Source organism: Engraulis encrasicolus, chromosome 4, assembly GCF_034702125.1.
Source record: "Engraulis encrasicolus isolate BLACKSEA-1 chromosome 4, IST_EnEncr_1.0, whole genome shotgun sequence".
Classification (NCBI taxonomy): domain Eukaryota; kingdom Metazoa; phylum Chordata; class Actinopteri; order Clupeiformes; family Engraulidae; genus Engraulis; species Engraulis encrasicolus.
Window position 1 is genome coordinate 1,079,000 of NC_085860.1, and position 23,692 is coordinate 1,102,691.

The 23,692-nt window shown below is 44.9% G+C and overlaps 3 protein-coding genes across 3 annotated transcripts in view; 1 reads left to right on the forward strand and 2 right to left on the reverse strand.

The window, feature by feature from the left end:
• Positions 1–3,906: 3,906 nt before the first annotated feature.
• On the reverse strand, positions 3,907–7,187 carry LOC134446625 (uncharacterized protein K02A2.6-like). The gene has a single exon (XM_063195932.1). The coding sequence runs from the start codon at positions 7,111–7,113 to the stop codon at positions 3,961–3,963; it is 3,153 nt and encodes a 1,050-aa protein (XP_063052002.1). The 5' UTR covers positions 7,114–7,187; the 3' UTR covers positions 3,907–3,960.
• Positions 7,188–10,432: 3,245 nt separating this feature from the next.
• Positions 10,433–20,495, forward strand: fem1b (fem-1 homolog b). The gene is made up of 5 exons (XM_063196442.1): positions 10,433–11,340; positions 11,528–11,828; positions 12,724–13,401; positions 17,485–17,735; positions 18,283–20,495. The coding sequence occupies exons 1-5, from the start codon at positions 11,093–11,095 to the stop codon at positions 18,686–18,688; spliced, it is 1,884 nt and encodes a 627-aa protein (XP_063052512.1). The 5' UTR covers positions 10,433–11,092; the 3' UTR covers positions 18,689–20,495.
• Positions 20,496–21,563: 1,068 nt separating this feature from the next.
• Positions 21,564–23,692, reverse strand: part of LOC134447137 (integrin alpha-11-like) — a 69,164-nt gene continuing 67,035 nt past the window's right edge. Inside the window, exon 30 of the mRNA XM_063196443.1 lies at positions 21,564–23,674. Within this exon, the coding sequence (XP_063052513.1) occupies positions 23,594–23,674 (81 nt within the window). The 3' untranslated portion in view covers positions 21,564–23,593. The remainder of the gene's footprint in view (positions 23,675–23,692) is intronic.

Here is a 23,692-nt window from a genome sequence, read left to right on the forward strand (position 1 = left end):
CTCATGCTTACCCCAGTATTATTCATTATTATATCCAAAACTAAATGGACTATATATATATATATATATATATATATATATATATATATATATANATATATATATATATATATATATATACAGTATATTTAGGATGACTGTAAAATTCTTTCAACCTAAAGGGCCTAATTATATGTCAAGTTAAAGATAAGTTACATTCAAAACAACAGATAGTATTTGGAATGCAAAGACATGTGTTTCTCTCTATACTGGTCAGGTTAATAATATTACACCCCTCTACTGAGTGTATATTGTATTTACAAAGTTAAAAGTACCAAACCTTTCATTTCTATATAACACTAGGCTATAACATTTCTACTGTCGATTACTATTGACTATAGCTAGACAGAATTTAAACATTTTCAATTGGCAGAATTTCACTGCCAAAGGCATTGTTTTCTTACAGTCAGCTTTGTGTAGTCAGTGCATTTGAGATGCGCATAAACACATAGTCTTGACATCTGCTCTATCAAGAACACTTCAGCAACTCTGGACAATTTGCACTGGTTTTAGGCAAATTTGACCAAAGAACCTTCCACCATGCTGAGCCAGTCCATCCCCACTCAGCCAGAGAGGACAACTGCTGATACAACACTACATGCCTGCATAGCAATAGCCAACTGCCCTCTTGATATGCTGTGGCAGGATAGCCTTGCAGTGAGTGGGAGACATTGGATCGCAACTGTTTAGAGAAGCCTTCTTGAGATAGAATCACAGATGTCACACCTTGACCATCTCAGGTGTGACATTAACAACTGTAGAGAAATATATTAATCCTCACTATACCCTACCTCAAGACCTGAAGATGATATTTATGCATTATGAATGTGTATTCCCTATGTTTGTCTAGTAATTGATACAATAAAGATGCTTGTGTCACAAGTCTTATTTTCTCTCGCTGACCCATGGGCACCGAAGGAGGTGCGACAGGCAGCAATGCCCAGCAGGTATTAACAGCTACCTGTACAATCCTGATGAGGAGTGAAATGTTCCTTGAGCATTGTTCAAGAGTAACCCAGTCATAGATGAAGGTGTTTAAAGACCACACACATTCTTCCCAAACCCCTCACCATCAGGGATTAAAGCAAAAAAAAGTAATCTGACTGAACTTTTTTACCGGTTAGGCACCCGATCGAGTATCACTCCGTAACCCTACGAAAACCAATGTAGCCAGGCTCTGCCTTTATGACGAAACATACATGCGGTGCCAGAGCCAGCGGCATAGGCAGACGGGGCAGTCGCCTAGAGCAGTGTTTCCCAACCTTTTTTGTCCTGCGTACCCCCTAAGCCATTTTGTCACATGATGAGTACCCCCTCACCCTCACACATGCTCTGTTCCTCTATCCCAATGTGACTACACTCAATATATTTGCTATTATTATATTTTTCTGCGTACCCCCTGAGGTGTGCTCGCGTACCCCTAGTGGTACACGTACCCCTGGTTGGGAAACACTGGCCTAGAGCATAATATGCCTATGTCTTGAGGGCGCCAGTAATACCAAAAAGTGCCACAAAATCAGAACTTCAACCAACATAAATCTTTACACTTCACATGAACAATGAATATTCATTATGCACTCAGTAGGCCTATATAGACTCAGTATGAGTGTACCTGTAGGTACCTACTAGATCAGATATGCTCAATCAGATGTAGGCCTACAATGCTATGTTTACAGATGCCAATTTCTAAATACAAAAAAAAGGAAAGAGGGCGGGCAGGCCTAGGCCGCTCACCAGATTGACTAGAACTGGCCGAGAATGGAGGGATAATGGATACTATATCAGACTGCAAAGATTGAACTGAAATTTGGGGCATGTTTTGGTTATTTCATCTTATTTCTACCCATTGTTTATGAATTGTTCACAACATCATGCAGAATGGATTCACAATGAATGCTGCTTCAAAATGGTAGCTGATCTCACAGAATTATTGACTTGGAATTGCAATGTGTTGATACAGTGAGTGATCCCATTATGGGTTTTTTTGTTGTAGTAGTAGGCTATATTTTGTCTTTCACATTATAATGGACAAACACTGTTCTGGTGAAAGCACTGGTGCGCATTGCTTGCAGTTGTATTTCTGACATTTAAAAAGCCCTGATCATAGCAATCAGAGGGAGAAAACTAGCTTTAATTATTTGTATGTTCTTCACCCTTCGGCCTTTTTCAGTATTCATCCTGTTACAAATAACTTGTTGACGTTTACAAACGGTGCGGTATGTCTACCTCTGTGTTCTACCGTTTTGAAAACTACTGGCTACTTTTTTGCTTCTCGATGTGCGGTGCCAAGCACACGCTTACCATTGATTTAAAAAACATCCCCGATTCTTCCTATGCGCACGTGTTCTACAAGCTGACAAGACGCAGCAGACACGACAGTCACAGACATACGTCTATCGTTTACAAAAGTAACACACTTTCCCAAGCTTGTCGCGCAGCTTTCCACTCGAATCAAGGCAAATCACCCACCCATCAGTCCTGTGCGCAGTGCGCAAATTACTGAACTCAAACGAAACGCATAGTCCGAGAAGATGGGCACACTCAAAAACAAGCGCACACACAACTGTTGCTGCTGCACACTATTCCAGTTAGCAGAAATAGCGTCACACAGTAACAAGCCTTGAAAGTGAAAACGTCGAAACGGCATTTATCGACCATGAGTCCAACACTGCTTCCCAGAACAAGACGTGGCATAAAATATTGGCTCTGCCAGGGATAGCCTATCCGTGACCCAAATGCAACCCATTTTTAACTTATTTCTTGAATATATATATCGGCAACAACAAAGTTAATATGCTATGAGTACAGATGAGACTGTGAATTATCCGTTGTCAAAAAGACAACTAGCTCTAGGCCTACACGCAGCCAGTCAAACGCGCTAAACTTTGAGGATGAAACGCATGGTAGGCTATCCTAGTTAGCTGCCATAGTCGTCCCATTGGGGCAATGAATAATGCTAGTAAGAGTCACAATGCTTAAAAGGCAAACCCTTCATGAAAAGGACATCATACGCAGTCGAAGTAAACTATTCATTTTTAAAAAAAAATATCTGCCACGGCAGGTGCAATGATATGGAAACGTCACTGCACTTTATACATTGTATTACAATTTTTTCTTTTCTGCCATCAGCAACAATTTTGGCTATTTATTTTTTAATCTCTCGCGCTGCGCTGCCACATAATTGTTGACCGCTCGTGTACTTTTTTTGGAACACGGAAGAACAGGGATGACCCAAAACTAGGCTACTGATGAGTGAATGTTGTATCATACCGCCAATGGTGGAGTGTATAACTAAATCCGTACACCAAACACACCTCTCGTCCCCTTCTCATGACCAGGAGTGCTCTCGATTTGAGTTCAGTTGGAAAGTAAAAATTGTAAATTAATTGTGTGATATCCTACGGTGGCTGTAGCAATCATCACACTGGAAAGGTTGTCTCTTTTGGCTTCGTGCCGTTTAATGTTTCACTCACACATTACAGACAACAACCTAACATGTCTCTAGCCCGTGGCTTGATCTCGACTAGTGAATACCTTCTTCTTCTCTGCACTAACTTATATACGTTCCCATAGGCACTTGCAGTAGTATAGGTAGGTAGCTCCCCCTAGAGGTGTTAACCATAAATGTTAATAAATGTAGTCTGACTACCACATCCCTCCCCTCTAGATTAAAACTATTTTAATTACTCTCAATAGCAATTTACACTAGACATTTTCACTTAACATCCTGGAACCCTTAGTTAACCCTTAACTATCAGTTACTCACTATAACTTCTTAAACACATGTGTCATACATATATATATTTTTTTCTTTTTAAAACACATACAACACAAAACACTCTAACTAGGGATTCGGGTAGACTGCCTCCTCCCTGTGATGTTCCAGGACGCATTCTTGTCCTTTTGCTGGGGAACTCACTTCTAACTATGAGTAAAGTCTTTTAAGTACTCTGGAGCTTTTCTGGTACGCTGAGATCTTCTCACAGCTGGCGAGTCAACTGCAGGTGAAGACTCAGGCTGCTCCACAGTCGCTTCTGCTGCAGTGCTGCGGTCAGTAGAATCGGTGGAGACCGCTACCTCAGGTGCTACCTGAAGTGGTGGTTCAACGACGTCGTCCTCAGGCGAGGTGTCAGGCAACACCTCCGGTGTCGTCGCTGGTGGGGTGCAGCTTCTGCCACGCACTTGATCGATGTGTCGCCTCACAACTTGTCCATTACCTAAGGTAACTTGGAATGACACAGGGCCTGTTTTCTCTGTTATTTCTCCTGGTACCCAGGCTGGTCCTGATCCAAAGTTGCGAGTGTAGACCAAGTCTCCCTCTCCAAGTATTCTCACTCGAGCATGCATGTCATGATAACTCTTTTGTTTTTCTTGTTTGTCATGAACTCTTTTTGTAAAGTCTGGATGAATTAAGTCAAGAGTTGACCTCAGCTTCCTACCACACAACAGCTCGGCTGGTGACTTGCCAGTTGTAGATTGGGGTGTTATGCGATAGCTGAACAGAGCTCTGGACATTCTAGTTTCAATAGAGTCTCCTGTCATTTTCTTCATGAGTGACTTGAACGTCTGCACGGCCCTCTCGGCTAAGCCGTTAGAAGAAGGGTGGTATGGCGCAGTCGTGATGTGACGTATGCCATTCTTCTCAGCAAACTCTTGAAACTGTTCACTCGTAAAACAGGTACCGTTATCAGAAACTATGATCTCTGGTAAGCCTTGTTGACTAAAGCTCTTTCTCAGGCATTCTATGGTAACAGTAGATGTTGAGTTACTCACAGAATATGCGTCGATCCACTTTGAGTACGCATCCACTATGATCAGGAACATTCTTCCCATCCATGGACCCGCATAGTCGATGTGGATTCTCCTCCATGGTCCATCCGGAACTTCCCAAGGGTGTAATGGGGCTACTGGAGGATTGTTACGGTTCTCCTGGCAGATCAGACAATTTTTCACAAGCGCCTCCATCTCTGCATCGATGTTTGGCCACCACAGGTAACTTCTTGCCAACCCTTTCATTCGGGTCATACCAGGGTGTGCTTGGTGTAGTTGCTTGAGTAAGGATTTGTGTCCAGGTGGTGGAATGACAACGCGTCCTCCCCACAGGATACATCCTTCTTGGGTACTGAGCTCATCCTGGCGTCGGACGTAGGGAATGAACTCAGGACTGTTCACCTTTGGCCAGCCTCGCAAGATGTATTCGCGCACTCTTGCCAGTACAGGGTCTTTGTCCGTCCACTTCTTTATTTGCTGTGCGTTCACCAGTGGCACGCCGATGTCCTCAAACAACAGCACTCTCTCCTCCTCCTCAGGCGTGCTTTCTCTCCTTCTATCCAAGGGTAGCCTACTGAACGCGTCCGCGTTGGTATGTTCTCGGCCCGCCTTGTAGATGATGGTGTACTCATACGCTGCTAATGTGACTGCCCATCTCTGAATCCTCGGAGATGTCATCTGGGGTATGGCTCTCATTTCACTGAATAGTGAGATTAGTGGCTTATGATCAGTCACTATTGCGAACTGTCTCCCATAGAGATATTTATGGAACTTTTTCACTCCGAAAACGACCCCAAGGCCTTCCTTGTCTAACTGGGAGTAGTTCTTCTCAGCTGCACTGAGAGTTCTTGAGACGAACCCTATGGGTCTCTCTGAGCCATCTGCCATACGATGAGAGAGTACGGCTCCCACACCGTAGGGTGAAGCGTCACACGCTAAGATGAGAGGCTTGTTTGAGTCATAGTGTACTAACACACTACAGGACTGAAGTAGCAATTTGGACTCTTCAAATGCTTTCTGCTGCTCGGCCCCCCATGACCATTTCTCTTCTTTCCTGAGCAGGGTATGTAGCGGCGCTAGCAGCGTGGAGAGCTTTGGGAGGAACCTATGGTAGTAGTTCAACAAGCCAAGGTAAGCTTTTAACTCACTAACATTTTGTGGCTCGGGCGCCTCCGCAATGGCTTCCACTTTCTCTGTCAGAGGGTGTAGACCACTGGCGTTGATCTTGTGGCCTAGGAATGTCACCTCTTTTCCCATGAACTCACACTTGCTTCTTTTCAACCTCAGGCCGCTTTTCTCCAACCTCTGAAGTACTTCCTGCACCGTTCTCAGGTGTTCCTGTTCATTTGGACCTGTGCAAAGTATGTCATCCAAATAAATGGCAACATTTGGAATGCCCCCTAAGATGCCCTCAATGGTTCTCTGGAATATAGCAGGACTGGAAGCTACTCCAAATGGTAAGCGTGTGTAGGTATACAAGCCTTTGTGTGTATTGATGGTTACATACTTTCGCGATTCTTCATTTAAGACAATCTGTTGGTATGCATGACTCATGTCAAGTTTCGTGAAGTGTTGCCCCCCGTTCAGCTGTGCGAAGAGGTCCTCCACTTTGGGAATTGGATACTGATCCACCCGTGATGCTCTATTGACAGTGAGTTTATAATCTCCACATATTCGAATGGAGCCATCCGGCTTTCGCACTGGGACTATGGGCGCGGCCCACTCTGCAACCTGCACTGGCTCGATTATCTTGTCATCCAGGAGCCTCTGTAGCTCACTTTCGACCAGTGGCTTGACTGCATAGGGTACAGGTCGGGGTTTACAGAATCGTGGTTGAGCCTCCCTGTCCACATTAATCTTTGCTGTGACACCTTTGAGCTGTCCTAACCCTTCTTTGAACACCTCAGCGTGTCGTTCGAGGATCCCCTCGAGCTGCAATTTGGGCTGTAATTCAACCTTGTTCACGATCTCGTTCATCATGGCCAGTTCTTGTAGCCAACTTCGCCCTAGTAGATTTGGTCCTTCTCCTCCCACTACTACTACAGGTAAGTTCTTTTCTTTGTTTTCATGCTGCACTTTCACTTGTGCTATTCCCAGTACTCCTAATTTTTCTCCTGTGTATGTTTTCAATTTTAGCGAGCAGGGCTTTAATTCTGTGGTGTCTGTTTTCTTCCACAGTTGTGTGTATTGCTGTTTGCTTAGTATGGTTACTCCACAGCCTGTATCAACTTCAAATGTTACTTTCATTCCATTCACATTCATGATGCGTTTGATAGGCGCTACCTTGGTCAGCTCTTCTGACATGTTGTAAATTGTGTGAAAACTTGTGTCCTCTGTATCACTTTCTCCCTCCCCTCTAAGTTGATTCGCTCGCTGTTCCTTTCCTGGGCCCTTGCTTTCGCCTTTTTGTCCCTTGAACGTTGCCTTTTGCACATGTGAATTGCCCGCCTTCGATCTACAAGCCTTCTTTATATGCCACCTCTTGCCACAATTATGACACAGTTCAGTGGCAAACTTGCACTCTGCGGCATTGTGCTGGCCTTTGCAGCGATAACAACTGGAGAATTTGCGTTGCATTTTGTCAGATACTGCGTGGACACCTACGTGAGTTTTAGGCACACGTGCATGCAGTGCTGAGTCCTCAGCTAGCTTTCCTTGCATCTCTCTCACATCTTTCGACGCTGTTTCAATAGCCTGGCATACTTCCAAAGCCTTTTCAAAAGTTAGTTTCGTTTCAGACAAAAGTCTCCGTTGCATACGGTCATCATTCACTCCGCACACTAATCTGTCTCGTAACATTTCAGACAATGAATCTTTGTAGTCACAATGCAGTGCTATTTTCCTCAATTCAGCCACATACTCAGCTATTGACTCACTGCTCTTCCGTATGCGTGAATTAAATTTAAATCTTTGCACAATTTCACTCGGTGTGGGGTTGTAGTGCTTCTTGAGCTCAGCAGTTAGCTCGTCATACGTTTTTGCTTTCGGCAAATCTGGACTGACTAAATTCCTCAGCAAGCTATAAGTAGTTGCACCAACGCTACTTAAAAGTACAGCCTTCCGTTTCTCTGGCTCTTTAATATCATTATCTTCGAAGAAAAAGTCCAACATTTCATTGTATTCTTCCCAAGACTGATTTGCATTATCAAAAGGGGTTACCGATCCGATTACGGCTGCCATCTTTACTTGCACTTGCCCTTGTCCTACTTGCCCAACTTGCCCTTCTTGCCGCGGCGGTGGGGGTGGTGGAACTCGGCGTGGTGGGGAAACGCTTTCCTCTCGTGAGTTGGAACCGCGGTTTTCCTCGGAGCTCGCACCTTCACTCATCTGGGAGTTTCAATCCTTGAAATCCTCGTCGCCAATTGTGTGATATCCTACGGTGGCTGTAGCAATCATCACACTGGAAAGGTTGTCTCTTTTGGCTTCGTGCCGTTTAATGTTTCACTCACACATTACAGACAACAACCTAACATGTCTCTAGCCCGTGGCTTGATCTCGACTAGTGAATACCTTCTTCTTCTCTGCACTAACTTATATATGTTCCCATAGGCACTTGCAGTAGTATAGGTAGGTAGCTCCCCCTAGAGGTGTTAACCATAAATGTTAATAAATGTAGTCTGACTACCACAAATTGACATAAATTATACGGACGGAAATCCGTCCAAACGAAAATCCAGTTGACGGAATTCCGTCGTAGCGACGGAAAACTTTAATCCCTGCACCATTTTGCCAGATTCACAAACATCAGCTATGGCAAAAGACTAAAATTGGTTTCCATAGTGTTCACAGTCTGAGTTCCAGAGCTAATAGTCTGAATGTATTGTGAGTAAGTTTGCATGCATGATGAGATATGCTTATGCTATATGCTTATGCTATAATTACAGTAATATCAATGGTACACCACACTGACCGCTCAGCACCACATAGACTAGCCTAGTTTGAAATGAATATTCTTCCCCAAAGCTGTCACTAAAGTGAACTTACACTTACTGGAATGTATTCATCTACAGTATAAAGGACTGTGTACCTCGTAGGGAAGCTCAAATCTCAGTATACTTTGTATAATGACAATAAAGACTTTCTGTTCTGTTCTGTTCTGTTCTATTCTATTCTATTCTAATACCATTGCTCTCAATGCGACACCACACAGGATGCCCAGAACCAGAATATGAACTTGTTATATTTCCAAGTAGCAGAATTTCAATGGGCCCCAACCTGGCCACCCCATGGTCAAAACTGTCCTGATGTAGAGGAACCAACTTGGATTGCTTTCCTTTCAGCTTTCCTCTCTTTGCACAGCTCTCCATCTTTCGTATGGATCGAATGTTTGTATGAATTGTAAGAATATTTTGTTTTAATTTACAAAATACCAAGTGTCCCAACTTTTTGTAAATCAGTTTAGACCTATATCTTAATATTGTAGCACCCAACTCACTATATGTATATAGTGATTAATAAAAGGCTTTGCTAGGTCACAATTTACAACACAGCACTGTCCTAACTGTATTCATGTATGCTTTTTGTCTTACCAAAATGTTCAGTTTTTTACCTCTGAATTGTCAGATGGCTTTACTAGGCTCATGTATAAAGATAAAGACAGGCCTGATGTGTACTGAGACATATAAACCATATTGAGACATTATGTCTTCAAAAAGTAAATTGAAGTGTAAATTGTATTTTTCACATAATTGACTTAAATGGAAACAAAATGACATCAAAGGGGCCATTGTCACACATTGCTAATGTATAACCTCTTGAAGGATTCATGTAGTGATTTTAGGACACACGGTCAATATTCAAACATCACAATACCACATAATTGCTCGGAACCTGTTTTCATTGATGCTGGTTGCTACCGTAAGGAAAAAGGTGCATATTTGTAATATGGAGCCTTTCTCAGCATTGCTACAGTGATTTTAAGACAATGGCTCAGGGTACATATGCCTTAATACCACAAAATCAATTAGAAACTGCATAATTGATGCTGGTTGCTAAGGGAAATGCTTTGCCTAGCAACCGTTGCTATGCAACATGGAATTTTGAGTGCCTCCACCCCTGATATTGATAAGCATGTCCTAATGAACACCTGTGCCAATTTTCATGCTTGTATCACCTTGTGAGCGATTTTTTCACCCATTGCCTATACTATACCATAAAAATGGCATAGCCTGCCCTAGATCCTTCTCAATTGCTTTGGCTCATTTGCCTTCATTTAGTCCTTCTGTCAAAATAATCTGGATGATTCAGCATAACTACACGGACCCTCATCACATGCATGTCGCTCCAAAAACAGTTTACCTGTGTGTCAAAACAAAATTTCTTTCCCATACAATCATCAGCACACGTTACTGGCGGCTCTGGCTGGCCTAACCAGAATAGATGACTGATAGGATAGGCTACATGTGGGCTGGCTAATGCGCTGCTACTGCCTTCCCTACAATTAAAGGCGGAGAGACTGTTTTAACATGATGCATCATTCTGACAGCCAGTTTACCACGAAATGCTCAAAAGACGACACATCAGTCAAAATAATTTCTTAGAAGTCTCTCTGCTCTCCTGCTACTGAATGGAACGAGAATGTGGAACGGAAGACAAAACTCACACTTCCGGAATTTCTTGTTTTGTTTTCACTTACTTCACTATCTAGGTGGCAGAGGTTAAAGGTAGCTGCAAGTGTCTCCATCCGAAGTCATTCTCTAGTGATGTCCTTTTACTCAAAGTTGGTAGACACGTTGTCCTAGCACACCTGAAGCTGTACTTGTACATCAGCATGGTGATTTTAAAAGCAAACATTTCACTTATGTGGACCGTTGGAATTCAGCTGCAGTGGTATCGCTAGCTTGCTAGTAGCAGACTTCACATCTGCTAGCTAGTTTCATGGGCTGGTGGCAACAATAACTTGCCAGGTATAGGGTGAGTAAACAAGTCATTGTTTGTGAAACTTGATTATTTGGTGAGAATATCGTTATTAGCTGCTGTCTATGTTGGACACCTTTATTCTCTGAAAGTAGTTTCGCACAAGTTGACCCGCTAACATCATTGCTTGGTGTTTAGCCAAACAGACTGGACGAGCTAACTTGAACTAGCACTTCGTGCAGTATTAGTTTCGGTTAAGCCATTTGTAAGCCGCGAGGATGTTACCGAGCCTCAGCAGGAACTCTGTGGAGCAGTGATTTCACCTCCGTCAAAGATCCTGATTGTACATTTTAATGGGAGGCGAGCTGCTTTGCGGTGCAAGCCGTGGGCGATATTTGTGGAAACGCAGGAGGTGTCACCGTCCTGAATGGAGTCGTTGGCCGGGTATGTTTACAAAGCGGCTAGCGAGGGCAGAGTCTTGACACTAGCCGCACTGCTGCTCAACCACTCGGAATCGGAAACGCGCTACCTGCTCAACTATGTCACCCACCTGGCGGGTCAGCGCTCCACCCCGCTCATCATCGCTGCCCGGAATGGACACGAGAAAGTGGTGCGTTTCCTGCTGGATCACTATCGAGTGGACACCGAACAGACGGGCACTGTAAGATTTGATGGGTAAGTATGATCCTGCTCTCTACTAGGTACCACTAAAGTAGATCCGTAGATCCGTTTAAATAGGTTCTGAACAACTATCCCCCCCCCTCAATTGCATGAACTAGCAACTGATATCAAAGTCTCATTTCCTCTGGTCCTCTTTACACTTGCAGGTTGCAGCCCCACTAATTGTCTCTGTGTGTCCCAGGTACGTGATCGATGGCGCCACTGCCCTGTGGTGTGCGGCTGGTGCGGGCCACTTCGAGGTGGTCCAGCTGCTGGTGTCTCACAGTGCCAACGTCAACCACACCACGGTCACCAACTCCACCCCGCTGCGTGCCGCCTGCTTTGACGGCCGCCTGGACATTGTGCGCTATCTGGTTGAACACAAGGCTGACATCAGCATCGCCAACAAGTACGACAACACCTGCCTCATGATTGCCGCGTACAAGGGCCACGCCGATGTAGTCGGCTTCCTACTGGAGCACGGGGCCGACCCCAACGCTAAGGTAACATGTGTTGTTCACTCACTCACTCACACTCTCTCTCACACACACACACACACACACACACACACACACACTCACGCCCGCCTAAAGGGCCTCGCTGATGGGCGTTGTCCCTCCTTCTTCTTCTCTTTTCGTGGTGTTTGCACAAGACGTGCGCTACCGCCATCTACAGCGCTAAGGGGACTCCATTTATTCTCTACCTCAAGACTCCGAAGGTCTCCTAATCGAAGGTCTCCTAAAGGGGCGTTCACCCGACGTTAAGTGGATACCGGAAAAGAACCCGCCTGCTTTATCTCACTCTCATATACGATTCTCTGGCCTGGTCTTCCATTCAGACACTTCCACTAACCCCTGACACTGATTCGCAGAGGCATATTTGCCGCTCGCAGCGGCTATGAATCGGGAGCATCCTGGCCTTAGTCCTTCAAGCTTTCAACCAATTATCTCCCCACATGTTGCGTCTGGGCCTGATTTAGTTGGGATGTGACTTCATAAGAAGCATCCCAACCTTGTCCATCAGCGAACAGGGAGGGTTGCTTAGAGAGGACTTAATAGATTACATTATTACATTGCACTTAGCTGACACTTTCACTTATTCAAAGCGACTTAAAACTATTATTATTTTAGGGTATTGGTTACAGTCCCTGGAGCAATGTGGGGTTAGGTGCCTTGCTCAAGGGCACTTCAGCCATGGGTGGAGATGTAGAGAGAGGTCGGGGGGGGGATACCAACCGGCAACCCCTAGATTGAAAGACCAACTCTCTAACTACTGGGCTGTAGATGTATGTAGAATGAGCTGAGTATAAGATGTGTTTGTATTGAAATGCTTTGAATAGCACATGTGGGCCATATTGTCCATAAAGCTGACTTTGACATGGTGACTTTCATTTTGAAGGCGCACTGCGGGGCAACGGCGCTGCACTTTGCGGCCGAGGCGGGCCACCTGGACATCGTGCAGGCGCTGGTGCGCCGGCACGCCAGCATGGCGCTCAACGGGCACGGCATGACGCCCCTGAAGGTGGCCGCCGAGAGCTGCAAGGCGGCCGTGGTGGAGCTGCTCCTGCAGCACACGGACTGCGACGCAGAGAGCCGCGTGGAGGCCCTGGAGCTGCTCGGCGCCTCCTTCGCCAACGACCGCGAGCACTACGACATCGACAAGACCTACCACTATCTCTACCTGGCCATGATGGAGCGCAGCAGGGACCCGCGCCGGCCCATGCCCAAGCCCGCCGCGCCCGTGGTGCCAGCCTACGGCGGGCGCGGCGAGTGCCAGACTTTGCAGGAGCTGGAGGCCATCCGGCACGACCACGACGCGCTGCACATGGAGGGCCTGAAGGTGCGGGAGCGCGTGCTGGGCTCGGAGAACATTGACGTGTCGCACCCCATCATCTACCGCGGCGCCGTCTACGCCGACAACATGGAGTTTGACCGCTGCATCAAGCTGTGGCTGCACGCGCTGCACCTGCGCCAGCGCAGCAACCGCAGCACGCACAAGGACCTGCTGCGCTTCGCACAGGTGTTCTCCCAGATGGTGCACCTCAAGGAGCAGGTGGCTGCCGGACACATGGAGCAGGTGAGGAGGAGACACACACACACACACACACACACCTCAAGGAGCAGGTGAGGAGGAGAGACACACACACACAACACCAGGAGCGGTGTGGAGGATACACACGCACACACACACACACACACACACACACACACACACACACACACACACACACACACACACCTCAAGGAGCCGGTGAGGAGGAGACACACTTGCTATGTGCGCACACATAATTCCTGTCCTAAAGTGGAATTCACCTCTGGTCATTGTGTGCTGTTATTACAGATAATTTATCCTAATTTTGCATTTTAATCAAGTAATCAAGTAATCAAATCAAGTAATTTGCATTATTTGGTTTAATTAAATACAATTATGTGCTGAACCGCGATTGTCAAGGCTATTTTAACGTACTTAGTTAACCAGAATGCACTGCGGGTAACTAAGCCGTTGTCGTCAGGTTAACACGTCACCGAATTCGAAGGAATCTTACGTTCTGGCTGCTCAGTGCTCACTGACAGACAGAGACAGATTGATGTTGAAAATATAGACTGTTGAAAAACAAAAACATATAAATCGTGCATTTTCCTCATTGGGTCTCATGCGCTAACTGGCTACTAACAGCGAATAAAAAGCGAATGGAAAAACAAACTGTTGAGAAGTGCTGCTCGTGTCGCAACTGTCGCTGTCCTCAGATTAGTGCTGAAACGGAAAATGAGAAGGTAGCCTAACCTTAAATGTAGCCTATTAAATATGTTATGCTCATTAGAGAAAGGAAGTAGCCTAGCCTATCTATCTCTGCTCATGTTTTATCCAGCCTATTTAATCCCCTCAAACCCTAAGGCAAGGCGGACTTGCTGTCTCCGTTCAACCAACTTTATCAAAGAGCGCTCGCTTTCTCGCCCTCTCTCTCTCTTGTTTGACCAAAAGCTGTTTCATCCGGACCTCTGTTGTATGTAGCCTACCAATAGGCTAGGCCTACAAGCCTGAGGAAGTTGATTAATCATAAATAAAATGTGCAAGCTGGCTTTTAAAAATGGTCTTCATCCAGTCATTGACTCTAATGCAAGTTCAACATGAAGGAAAATCGCCACTCGGTTGCACCGTGCGCACGCATTTCTGGGCATTCAGCTCTTCACAGGTTATGCTTTCTGTTTTTAGAAGTTACTTGCGTGAAACTGTGGCGTACAAACCTGCATAAATAGCGCATCAGGAAGGACACCCCACCGTCTCCTCTCCATCTTGCCAGTTTGCGGCCTACCGCATTTTGAAGATGTAGGATATCGTCGCTTACTTTGGTCAAGTGTTTAAATTGTTTTGTCTGTTCGCGTCTCCCCTGCCCCTCGAGAGGAAGTGTGTTTATCATTGATGAAAAAAAGGTGGCCCTGACTGTCTTGGGAGTGCGCAGGAGAATGACTTGACAGCAGATTTCAGTAGCCTGCCTTGGTGTGCCGTGTTCTTGCTCGTGCTTTTTTAAATGCAACCAAGTCAAAGTCCAATAGCCTAATGATAGCCGGCGCACGCATTTATTTGTCATTTTACGCGTTTGCAGAGGAGCACAGCAGTGCCTGCAGTGCAAGGAGGATGACGCATGGGTCACGCTTCGTTTGAGGATAGAAATGGTCGCAGCCTCCTTCAGCAAACCATCAAATAACTTTAAATAATCTTAAAATAAAGCCTGATTCAATTAAAGACAACTTCACTGGGGTGCGCCTGGGTCTAAGACGTGCAAAATGGCATTGTCATTCAGTGTAACGGATGCCTTCTGCTGACTGTAACTGTAAAAAACATGACTCTTTTTATTCATTTATTGTTACAGGGAATTCATGAAAGCCTCGGCTGTCATCCATTCACTTGAAACAATTTAAAAATCTTGTTTTTTTTTTTGCAGAACACAGTCGGCGGAAGGTGTCCATAACACTGAATGACAAAGACGTCTTTGCCCCGCCTATTGTTTAGCCCATTAGGACTCGAAGTGTCCGTGTCCGCTGCAGCCTGCACCGTGGTCCGGACCGGACCTCAAACAATTCAGCAAGCCTTTTTTTAAAAGATGAACATTCAACTTAAAAAAACCAATAACAATAGTAAAAAAAAAACATGTAGGCTATGCCTACGTGTCATTAAACTGACAACTTGCATGTAGGCCTATAGGCTACACCTGGCAGGCGTAGACATCGTGGACTGGTGCGCTCCGATATCACAGATGATTTGTAATGACACTGAGCGCTATTAACAATGCGGACAAAACTTTTACTGTGCAGTAACCTATACTTAAAAGATTATCTCGACAACGTAACTATCTCCGTCCTCGAAATGTGTTAGCCTATCTGCCTGGCTGCTGTTCTGTTCCATGCCGCCTGTCATACCGAGGTGATTTGATGACGCGTCAAATCAAATCACCCAGCAACGTTCTACTGGAATTTGTAGTCGTTATTTTTTCTTCCGGTGATTTGGTGACGCCTCAAATCACCAGTTCTAAAACAATGAATAACTTTTTATATTTAATATAAAGGTATAATATCCATTGGCAGCATAATCCCCTGTTATAATGTGGTCAAGTACAGAGATAGGGCACAATATTGTTTTGGAAGGTGAATTCCGCTTAAATTTCCATTGACTCTTTCTAGAAAATTTCCGGGAATTTTACGCCCCTTTACTATGCCTGACCCACAACACAAACACACACACACAAATGCATGTCTGCCGTACACCGCATGATAAACATACATGCACCTTATTAAGCGGCTCGCCCTATTATCGCCCTACCTGCGTAATGAAGCCTTAAAGGACCAGTTCAGTCAATTTCAACATGCCGTTATAATGCTCACACTACCCTGGACTTGTCAGTACCTGAGGTTTTTTTTCCTTCTTCAGCCTTTTCCGAGATCATGGTCGTTGTAATGGGGGCAGCGCTTTGTTTAAATTTCAAAAAAACATTTGCATTTATTCCCAAAATCATCCGAACACTTATACAACATCAGCAGACAACTAGCAAACAGCGGTACCTTTCGATAAAATATTTGGAGTAGGCCTATGTTAAAAACATTTTAAAATCGTAAACAAACGCTGCCCCCATTAGAATAGCTCATATCTCGAAAAGGGCTTAGCCGAAAAATGTGGCATCACCGGGTACTGGCAAGTCAACGGTACTAAGCAATACAACAGCATATTGAAATTGACTGAACTGGTCCTTGAAGCTATGTGTGGTGTAATAAATTCACGGTGTGTATGTGAGATGCTACTGTTGTTTGCATGTAGTGTGGCCTCACGGAAAGGCAGTTAGCACTAGCTTACCCACACGAAGCCAGTACAAGCCATAGCTCTTTGTCAGTCACTGCAAGCAGCGTGTTTCAATAGTTCATTCAGGCGAATAGGGTAGGTCTAGTTGTCTTCCTCCAGCAATAAATTCTTCACAGGTTTAGAACTAGTCCACGGCCTTTGACCTCAGGCGTGACCATCGAACTCCATTGTTCTCATCCAACTGTTATTATCTGGGCGGTCTCAGACCAAACCAATGTTTTTCCCCTCACCTGGGGCAGAATGAGATGAGTCGTGGTCATGTCGTGTCTTATCTAAATGTACTGACCTTTCCCTGACCCCTCCCTTCGTAACAACATACATTCGTTACGCACAGCACATGGGCCTAAACAAAGTCTGCCAGTGATAATGATTGATGAATATGTGATATCATAATGCTGTGTATTTTAAATGCATTGCATTTTAAATGTAGTAATAGGATAACACTTTTTTTTGTCTTTCTTCTAGTGTAACTGCATGCATCAACATGTAATATTATGGACCTACATTCTACATACCTGACCATATTTGGCAGTATGAATTCTAGAAAGAAACTGCTGAATATGTTCCACAGTGCACCTTAACGGGGACAGGAAAGTGAAGTGTAAGCATAGAGATTGCCAAGACGGGTGACAAATGGGTCGGAAACGCCTTTTGCCCCAATCTTTGGTAAATCAAATTCTAGCGCTTGTTAGAGAGTGGCCTTGGTCCGCCAATCTTCGTCATTTAAACAAGAAAAAAAACAGACCTAAAAGTGACTTTTGTTGGGGCAATGACCTCACGTTGGCAATCTCTATTACTACTTGGCAGGTGTTGAGCTGCAGCGTGCTGGAGATTCAGCGCAGCAAGTCGCGCGTGGAGACGTCGACGGAGCCCGAGGTCCCCGTGGCCGTCGACACCTACGAGCTCAACATCTTCACCTTCCTCTACCTGCTGTGCATCTCGACGCAGACGCAGTGCAGTGCCGACGAACGCGGCCGCATCAACAAGCACATCTACCGGCTGCTGCAGCTGGACCCGCGCTCACGCGAGGGCTCCACGCTGCTGCACCTGGCCATCAGGTCAGTCAGACGCTCTCTTGCTCGCTTTCTCTCTCTCCCCCTCTCTCTGTGGGTTCGAGTCAAGCACACTAGTACCTCCCGTCCTTTTCCTTTGACTGTAGCCTTTTGCCTCTGTGTCGCTCCGCCCCCATGGACAACCTGATTGCAAATGAGGAAATGGTCTTCAGTTTTTGCTTTTGGGAATTCATGAATAAAACTTTTTTCATCAGTGATGTCAGAGAACTTGATCATCAGTGACGTCAAGCCTTGCATCATGAGGCCACAAGCAATGGGAATGGACAGGAGGAACTAGTTTGACTTGTATGCCGACCCCCCCCCTCTCTTTCTTTCTTTCTTTCTTTCTTTCTTTCTTTCTTTCTTTCTTTCTCTGTCTTTCTTTCTTTCTTTCTCTCTCTTTCTTTTTGTCTGTCTTTCTTTCTTTCTTTCTCTCTCTCTCTCTCTCTCTCTCTCTCTCTCTCACTCTCAACCCCCCCCCCCTAATTAATGTAAGGATAATGCGCTAAATTAAAATTCGTTTTATCCTGATGTTTTTTGTCGATGTGCCCAGCGCCAGCACGCCGGTGGACGACTTCCACACCAACGACGTCTGCAGCTTCCCGAACGCCCAGGTGACGCAGCTGCTGCTTGACTGCGGCGCGCAGGTGAACGCGGTGGACAACGAGGGCAACAGCCCGCTGCACATTATCGTGCAGTACAACCGGCCCATCAGTGACTTCCTGACGCTGCACGCCATCATCATCAGCCTGACGGAGGCCGGCGCGCACACCGACATGACCAACAAGCAGAAGAAGACGCCGCTGGACAAGAGCACCACCGGCGTGTCGGAGATCCTGCTCAAGTCGCACATGAAGATGAGCCTCAAGTGCCTGGCCGCGCGCGCCGTCCGCCAGCACCAGATCACCTACCGCAACCAGATACCGCGCACCCTGGAGGAGTTTGTGGAGTTCCACTGAGACTGACGACTCCCTCCCTCCCTCCTCCATCTCTTCCGTTTCCTCCAGTTGCAGAGGTCATACTGCTGACTCTGACCCCACACTGGCTGTGGAGCTCCTTTTTGGTGTGTGTGTGTGTGTGTGTGTGTGTGTGTGTGTGTGTGTGTGTGTGTGTGTGTGTGTGTGTGTGTGTGTGTGTGTGTGTGTGTGTGTGTGTTGTGTACATGCGTGATGGTTGTGTTTATGTTGTTGCTCCATCTCATCTGGAGAACAGGGGACTATACTACAAAGCTAGTTCAGGATAAGTTAGGGTTAAGTAAAGAGGTAAAGTCTTAAGAAAATGAGGATTCCATGCTCCTCTATTAGATGATGTACGTCTAAACTTAACCTTAACTTGTCCTGAACCAGCTTTGTAGTATAGGCCCCTGCTGCGTGCATGCGTGTGTTTCCCATGTGGAGAACTGGACCTGCTGTGGGAATGTCTCCTCTGGTACAGCTGATGGTTGCCCAGCACAGCACAGCACAGCACAGCACAAGACGCCACAGACAGCTAGCTGGATGCTTTTCGGGACAGGTGTCACAATGATTGTCTTTTCTTATATTTAGAAGACTTCGGAAGATTTTTATTTAAAAACAAAAGTTTATTAAATTATAGATTTAACAGGAAATCAAATTTTGCCATGGGGTGTTTTGCTGTGTGAATGTGTGTGTGTGTGTACGTGCGTGCGGGTGCGTGTGTCTGTAAGGGGGGCGGGGATTGAGCATGTGAGTATTTAGGAGTCAGTGGGAGGTAAGCCTTCGACTCGGGTGTCGGTGCTGATCTCTCTTTAAACTTTGTGGGTGTGTGTGTGTATGTGTGTGTGTGTGTGGCCTCTGAGGCACCGCCAACAGCACTAGAGGTCTTTATGTGGACTAGTGTGTGTGTGTGTGTGTGTGTGTGGCGTGTGGAAACCTGTGGTCTGCATTGCATATGTCAAGAGTTTCTTATCCCTTCTCTGCCATGGCGCTTTGACAGGCCTAGAGATTGATTGATTGATTGATTGTACAGTCTGAATGTTAAAACCAGGAGATTACAGAGGCATCATTGGGCAGGGGGAGACACATGATTGGTTCGGACGAGTCTGATGAGACATGATTGGCCAAGATCTTTTTTTAAACAGTTACCCGATTGGACGGAAGCAGCTGTCACTCTTTTACCGTCTCGCCTGTAGGGGCCGGCCTTACATGGCTATTTATTAGACTCGTTCCTGACGAAGCAGTGCTGCTTTTGCTAGGAGGTGGGCATGTGCACTTTGCCAGTTTGATGCATTCTGGTTAGAATTTTCTTACCACAATGCATCAAGCTGGTAAAGTGCGCATGCTCGCTGCTTAGCAAAAGCAGCACTGCTTCGACACGAACGAGTCTATTGCTAACTCTTGGGTTTGCTAATGTGGCTATTTATTGCTAACTCCTGGGTTTGCTCGTACAGCGATTTTTGTTTTTATCTCTTGTGTTTGCTTTGGTTTGCCTGATCTTTTTCATGGGACCTTGTAACTTATACTGACCTTAAATGAAATGATGCAAATAATAGTTTTTAATTCTATGGTTTGACCACCAAAGGACATATTATTATTTTTTGTTTTGTTTATACACAGTACATGATCCTGACATTGCCAAACTCTCTCACCAGTTGTCAGGCTGGTCAGGTTTTGTCACGAGGAGATTGATGACTTGTTTCTGTACTTTTTGACATTGAGGCCCAGTGGCGATTTTAATCTGGTGCTGCAGAAATGTATTGTCACACTACAAATGTTTTGTTTTTTTATCAATAAAAACAAGAATAAATCATTGATGGTGTCCTATCTTTCTCTTAGAAGGTCTGACGTTTCACTGCGTTAGATACATTGAAGTGATGCAATAGGTATGCCTCCAACATAGTGTTAACTGGTACTTCTCCTTTAGTTTGTACAACAACACATTGTCTCACTCTTAACTGGTACTCCTTTGTACAACAACACATCATCTCGCTCTTTCTTGGTTTCTGTTGCAACACAGTGATTTTTAAATTTAATGAGCACTTGTAGAGTACAGACATTTACAGCCAGTTCAGATCAGCACGAAAATCTAGTCGTCTTGAGATGCAGGCCGAATTTCAGACAAATATGCGTTAGAGAGTTAATTTGCGTGCAAGCCAACCTTCATGGCATTTCTGGAGAGTCCTGCAATACAGCATGCCATCCTCATAAAGCTTTGGGGTCATAGGAATTGTTAGGTGAAGCCTCACAGTGGCACCATTGTAATCTGTGAGGGTCAAGTTGAGGTGAAGAAGCGGAAAGCAGTTGGAGGGGAAGATGGATGGCAGGTTAAGAAGCCTAGTATGATTGAGCACTGACTTACGGCCATCACGTACATTGGTAGTTCTATTTAATATATTAACATGTGGTACAGACCCAGTACATGTAAATGAGCAAAAAAATATAAGGGGTGGTCATACCAACATGCCGAGGAAAATACAAGGTTAGGGGTTAATATACACTTCAATTTATTCAATTCAATTGTTATAATAAAACTATTTATTTTAATAATTATGCTTTTTGATGTATATCACGCATCCTAAAGTTCAGCTATCATGGGCAAATCTTGCAAACACTGAAATTGTCATTAATGGCAGGTTGTGAAGCATCTACGCTTCTCAACTGTAGAGAGCTCTTCCGTATGATGACACTCAACAGAATTGCAAATCCCCGTAGTTACACAGTGGCTATTGTACTGCATTACCAAGGACATCACAGTGACAGCATTGTATTATGTCTTGCACTACTTGTGACTCCTATTCAGTGTGTATGGGGTAAACCAGTGTTACCCTCCGCCTCCCCCATTGCACAACTCATAGACAGATAGCTACAGAAACAAAAGCCCATCGAAAAAGGCAGAATAATCCTTTATTTACTTAATTGCAAACATCCTTCATTTCATTGGGTGTGAGTGACACATAACCAAGACAGTCATTTCACATCCAGTACAGCCTTCATATGGAGACAGGATCCATTAAAGGCTTCTGTCAAAATCATCAAAATTTCTCCATTCACAACAAGCATGGACAAGTGCTCTAGGCTAGATGTGTGGATTCCGCAGTGATGATAACCCTATGTCATGTGTTTTCTAGCTACAGTACATGGTTGCTGGCAAAATATGTAGTTGTCAATGGGCAATAAGGTAGCTGACTAAATGTGTTTTTTGGAAATGGAAACACTATGCTTGAGTGTTTTCACTACTCTTCTTTATGCTATGCCTGGCTGTGTTTAAAAAAAAGAAAAACACTGAAGGTTTTTGCCTGTGCACCCATTCACAGGCCCATTGGCACATACACACAAACATATGCAAATCTATGGGAAGGCGGGCACACACACACACACACACACACACACACACACACACACACACACACACACACACACACACACACACACACACACACACACACACACACACACACTATAATATTCTCGGTGACCAATGTGCTCATGTATCATAATGTCCCGAAGCACAAGTTCATATTACTGTAGATTTGAAAAGCAACCATACATACATATATTTACAGGTTCATTGTAATGCCTTATAATGTACTACCAGTGCTTTACAATTAGGCACTTTGTGTTATTTACAAACTTCAAGTCTATTGTAATGTGTAGTAAAAAAAAGTGCATTGACATATATATTTAGAAAATGATAATACATCCACGTTACTTCCATGACCACCACAGCGTGTAAAGCCAACTAAAGGCAATAATCTAGATCCAAAGTCAAGATTTCTTAATTTGGTTCGGCAATGTGTTTTTGCTGTTTTATATAAAAAGCAAGGTTACATCATAGAGGCTTCCTATGGCATGGTAGATGGCATTAAATTATACACTGATTTGGGAGGATTCAAATCTCACTGCTTGACATGAATAAAACATGATGAGACTATTATAATACAATGTAACATCAGGAGTTGGAATGTCCTACAGTTGAAAGCAATTGGATTCTAGAGTGTTCTGCACTGGAGCACTATGCTCTTTGCTCTGAAGTCTTTGATTGACAAACATCTTGCTTCAGGATGTGGAGTGCATTGGAACTGACAAGTGTGCTGCATGCATAATGTCTTTTGGTAGTCCTGCATTTGAGTGTCGGATCCCTGTTGTGTCCGTCTGTTTGGATAAAACCATCTGTTAAATGTAGCCTGATGTAATGCTTCTTGTAGGAAATGCACAAGGTTTTGTGTTCAATTCACCACTCCCAGCTACCCCCTATCAGTGTGTCCTCCTGTGCCCAAACCACCCAAACACACACACCACTGATCTGTCAACACAGCCCTGGCCCATGGATCGCAGAGATGGAAAGATGCTTGAGGTCACTTCAGATCTTTTTTGCTATCTGTGAAAAAGGCATATGTCTCTGCCCGACCATGCTTATCATTGACAAGAGATGGTCTTAGGCAAGCAGTGACCCAAAAGCCATCATGAATCGTGACCTCAGTGTGTGGGTCAATTTTGGAGCAGTGACATAGTGTAGGAAGAGATTCTTAGCTTTTCTAAATCTACGCAGGCCCAGTTATCAGCATTCATGCAGCTACATCGTTGCACTTTAGGTTTCATACCAGCTACACAGGACACATTACAGCTTAATGTAAGCGTTAGCTTTTGGGCAACTGCATGGGTGTAGAGTTAAGCTTAGGGGAGCTGCATAGATACAGGTGTAGTTAGTGGGTTCTCCCGTGGTTATCAAGGGCATCCAAGGTCAAGGCGTAACAAAAGGGAGGAGTCTGTGTGGGTGGAGTTGAGGTAGGATGAGTCAGGTTCTGTTTGGCTACTGTGTGGTTTAGGCCACACCCACCCCATCCCACCCATCCCCATAGTGTCTCCTCTGTGAACCTGAGGCATGGTGAAGCTGAGCGGACGCCAAGGTTACCGATCCTCTGGCATGGTCTCGTTGGCCAGCTGATTTTCTTCCTCTTTATCACGCTTTCGTCGGCGGAAGAATCCCAACTAGGAAAAGAAAGACAG

Excerpts from the sequence above, each read along its gene's own strand:
- LOC134446625 (XM_063195932.1), bottom strand. The coding sequence starts at position 7,113 with ATGTCAGAAGAGCTGACCAAGGTAGCGCCTATCAAACGCATCATGAAT.
- fem1b (XM_063196442.1), top strand. The coding sequence starts at position 11,093 with ATGGAGTCGTTGGCCGGGTATGTTTACAAAGCGGCTAGCGAGGGCAGA. Across the intron at positions 11,341-11,527 it reads GGCACTGTAAGATTTGATGG|GTACGTGATCGATGGCGCCA; the intron begins GTAAGTATGATC and ends TGTGTGTCCCAG. Across the intron at positions 13,402-17,484 it reads CTGCCGGACACATGGAGCAG|GTGTTGAGCTGCAGCGTGCT; the intron begins GTGAGGAGGAGA and ends ACTACTTGGCAG.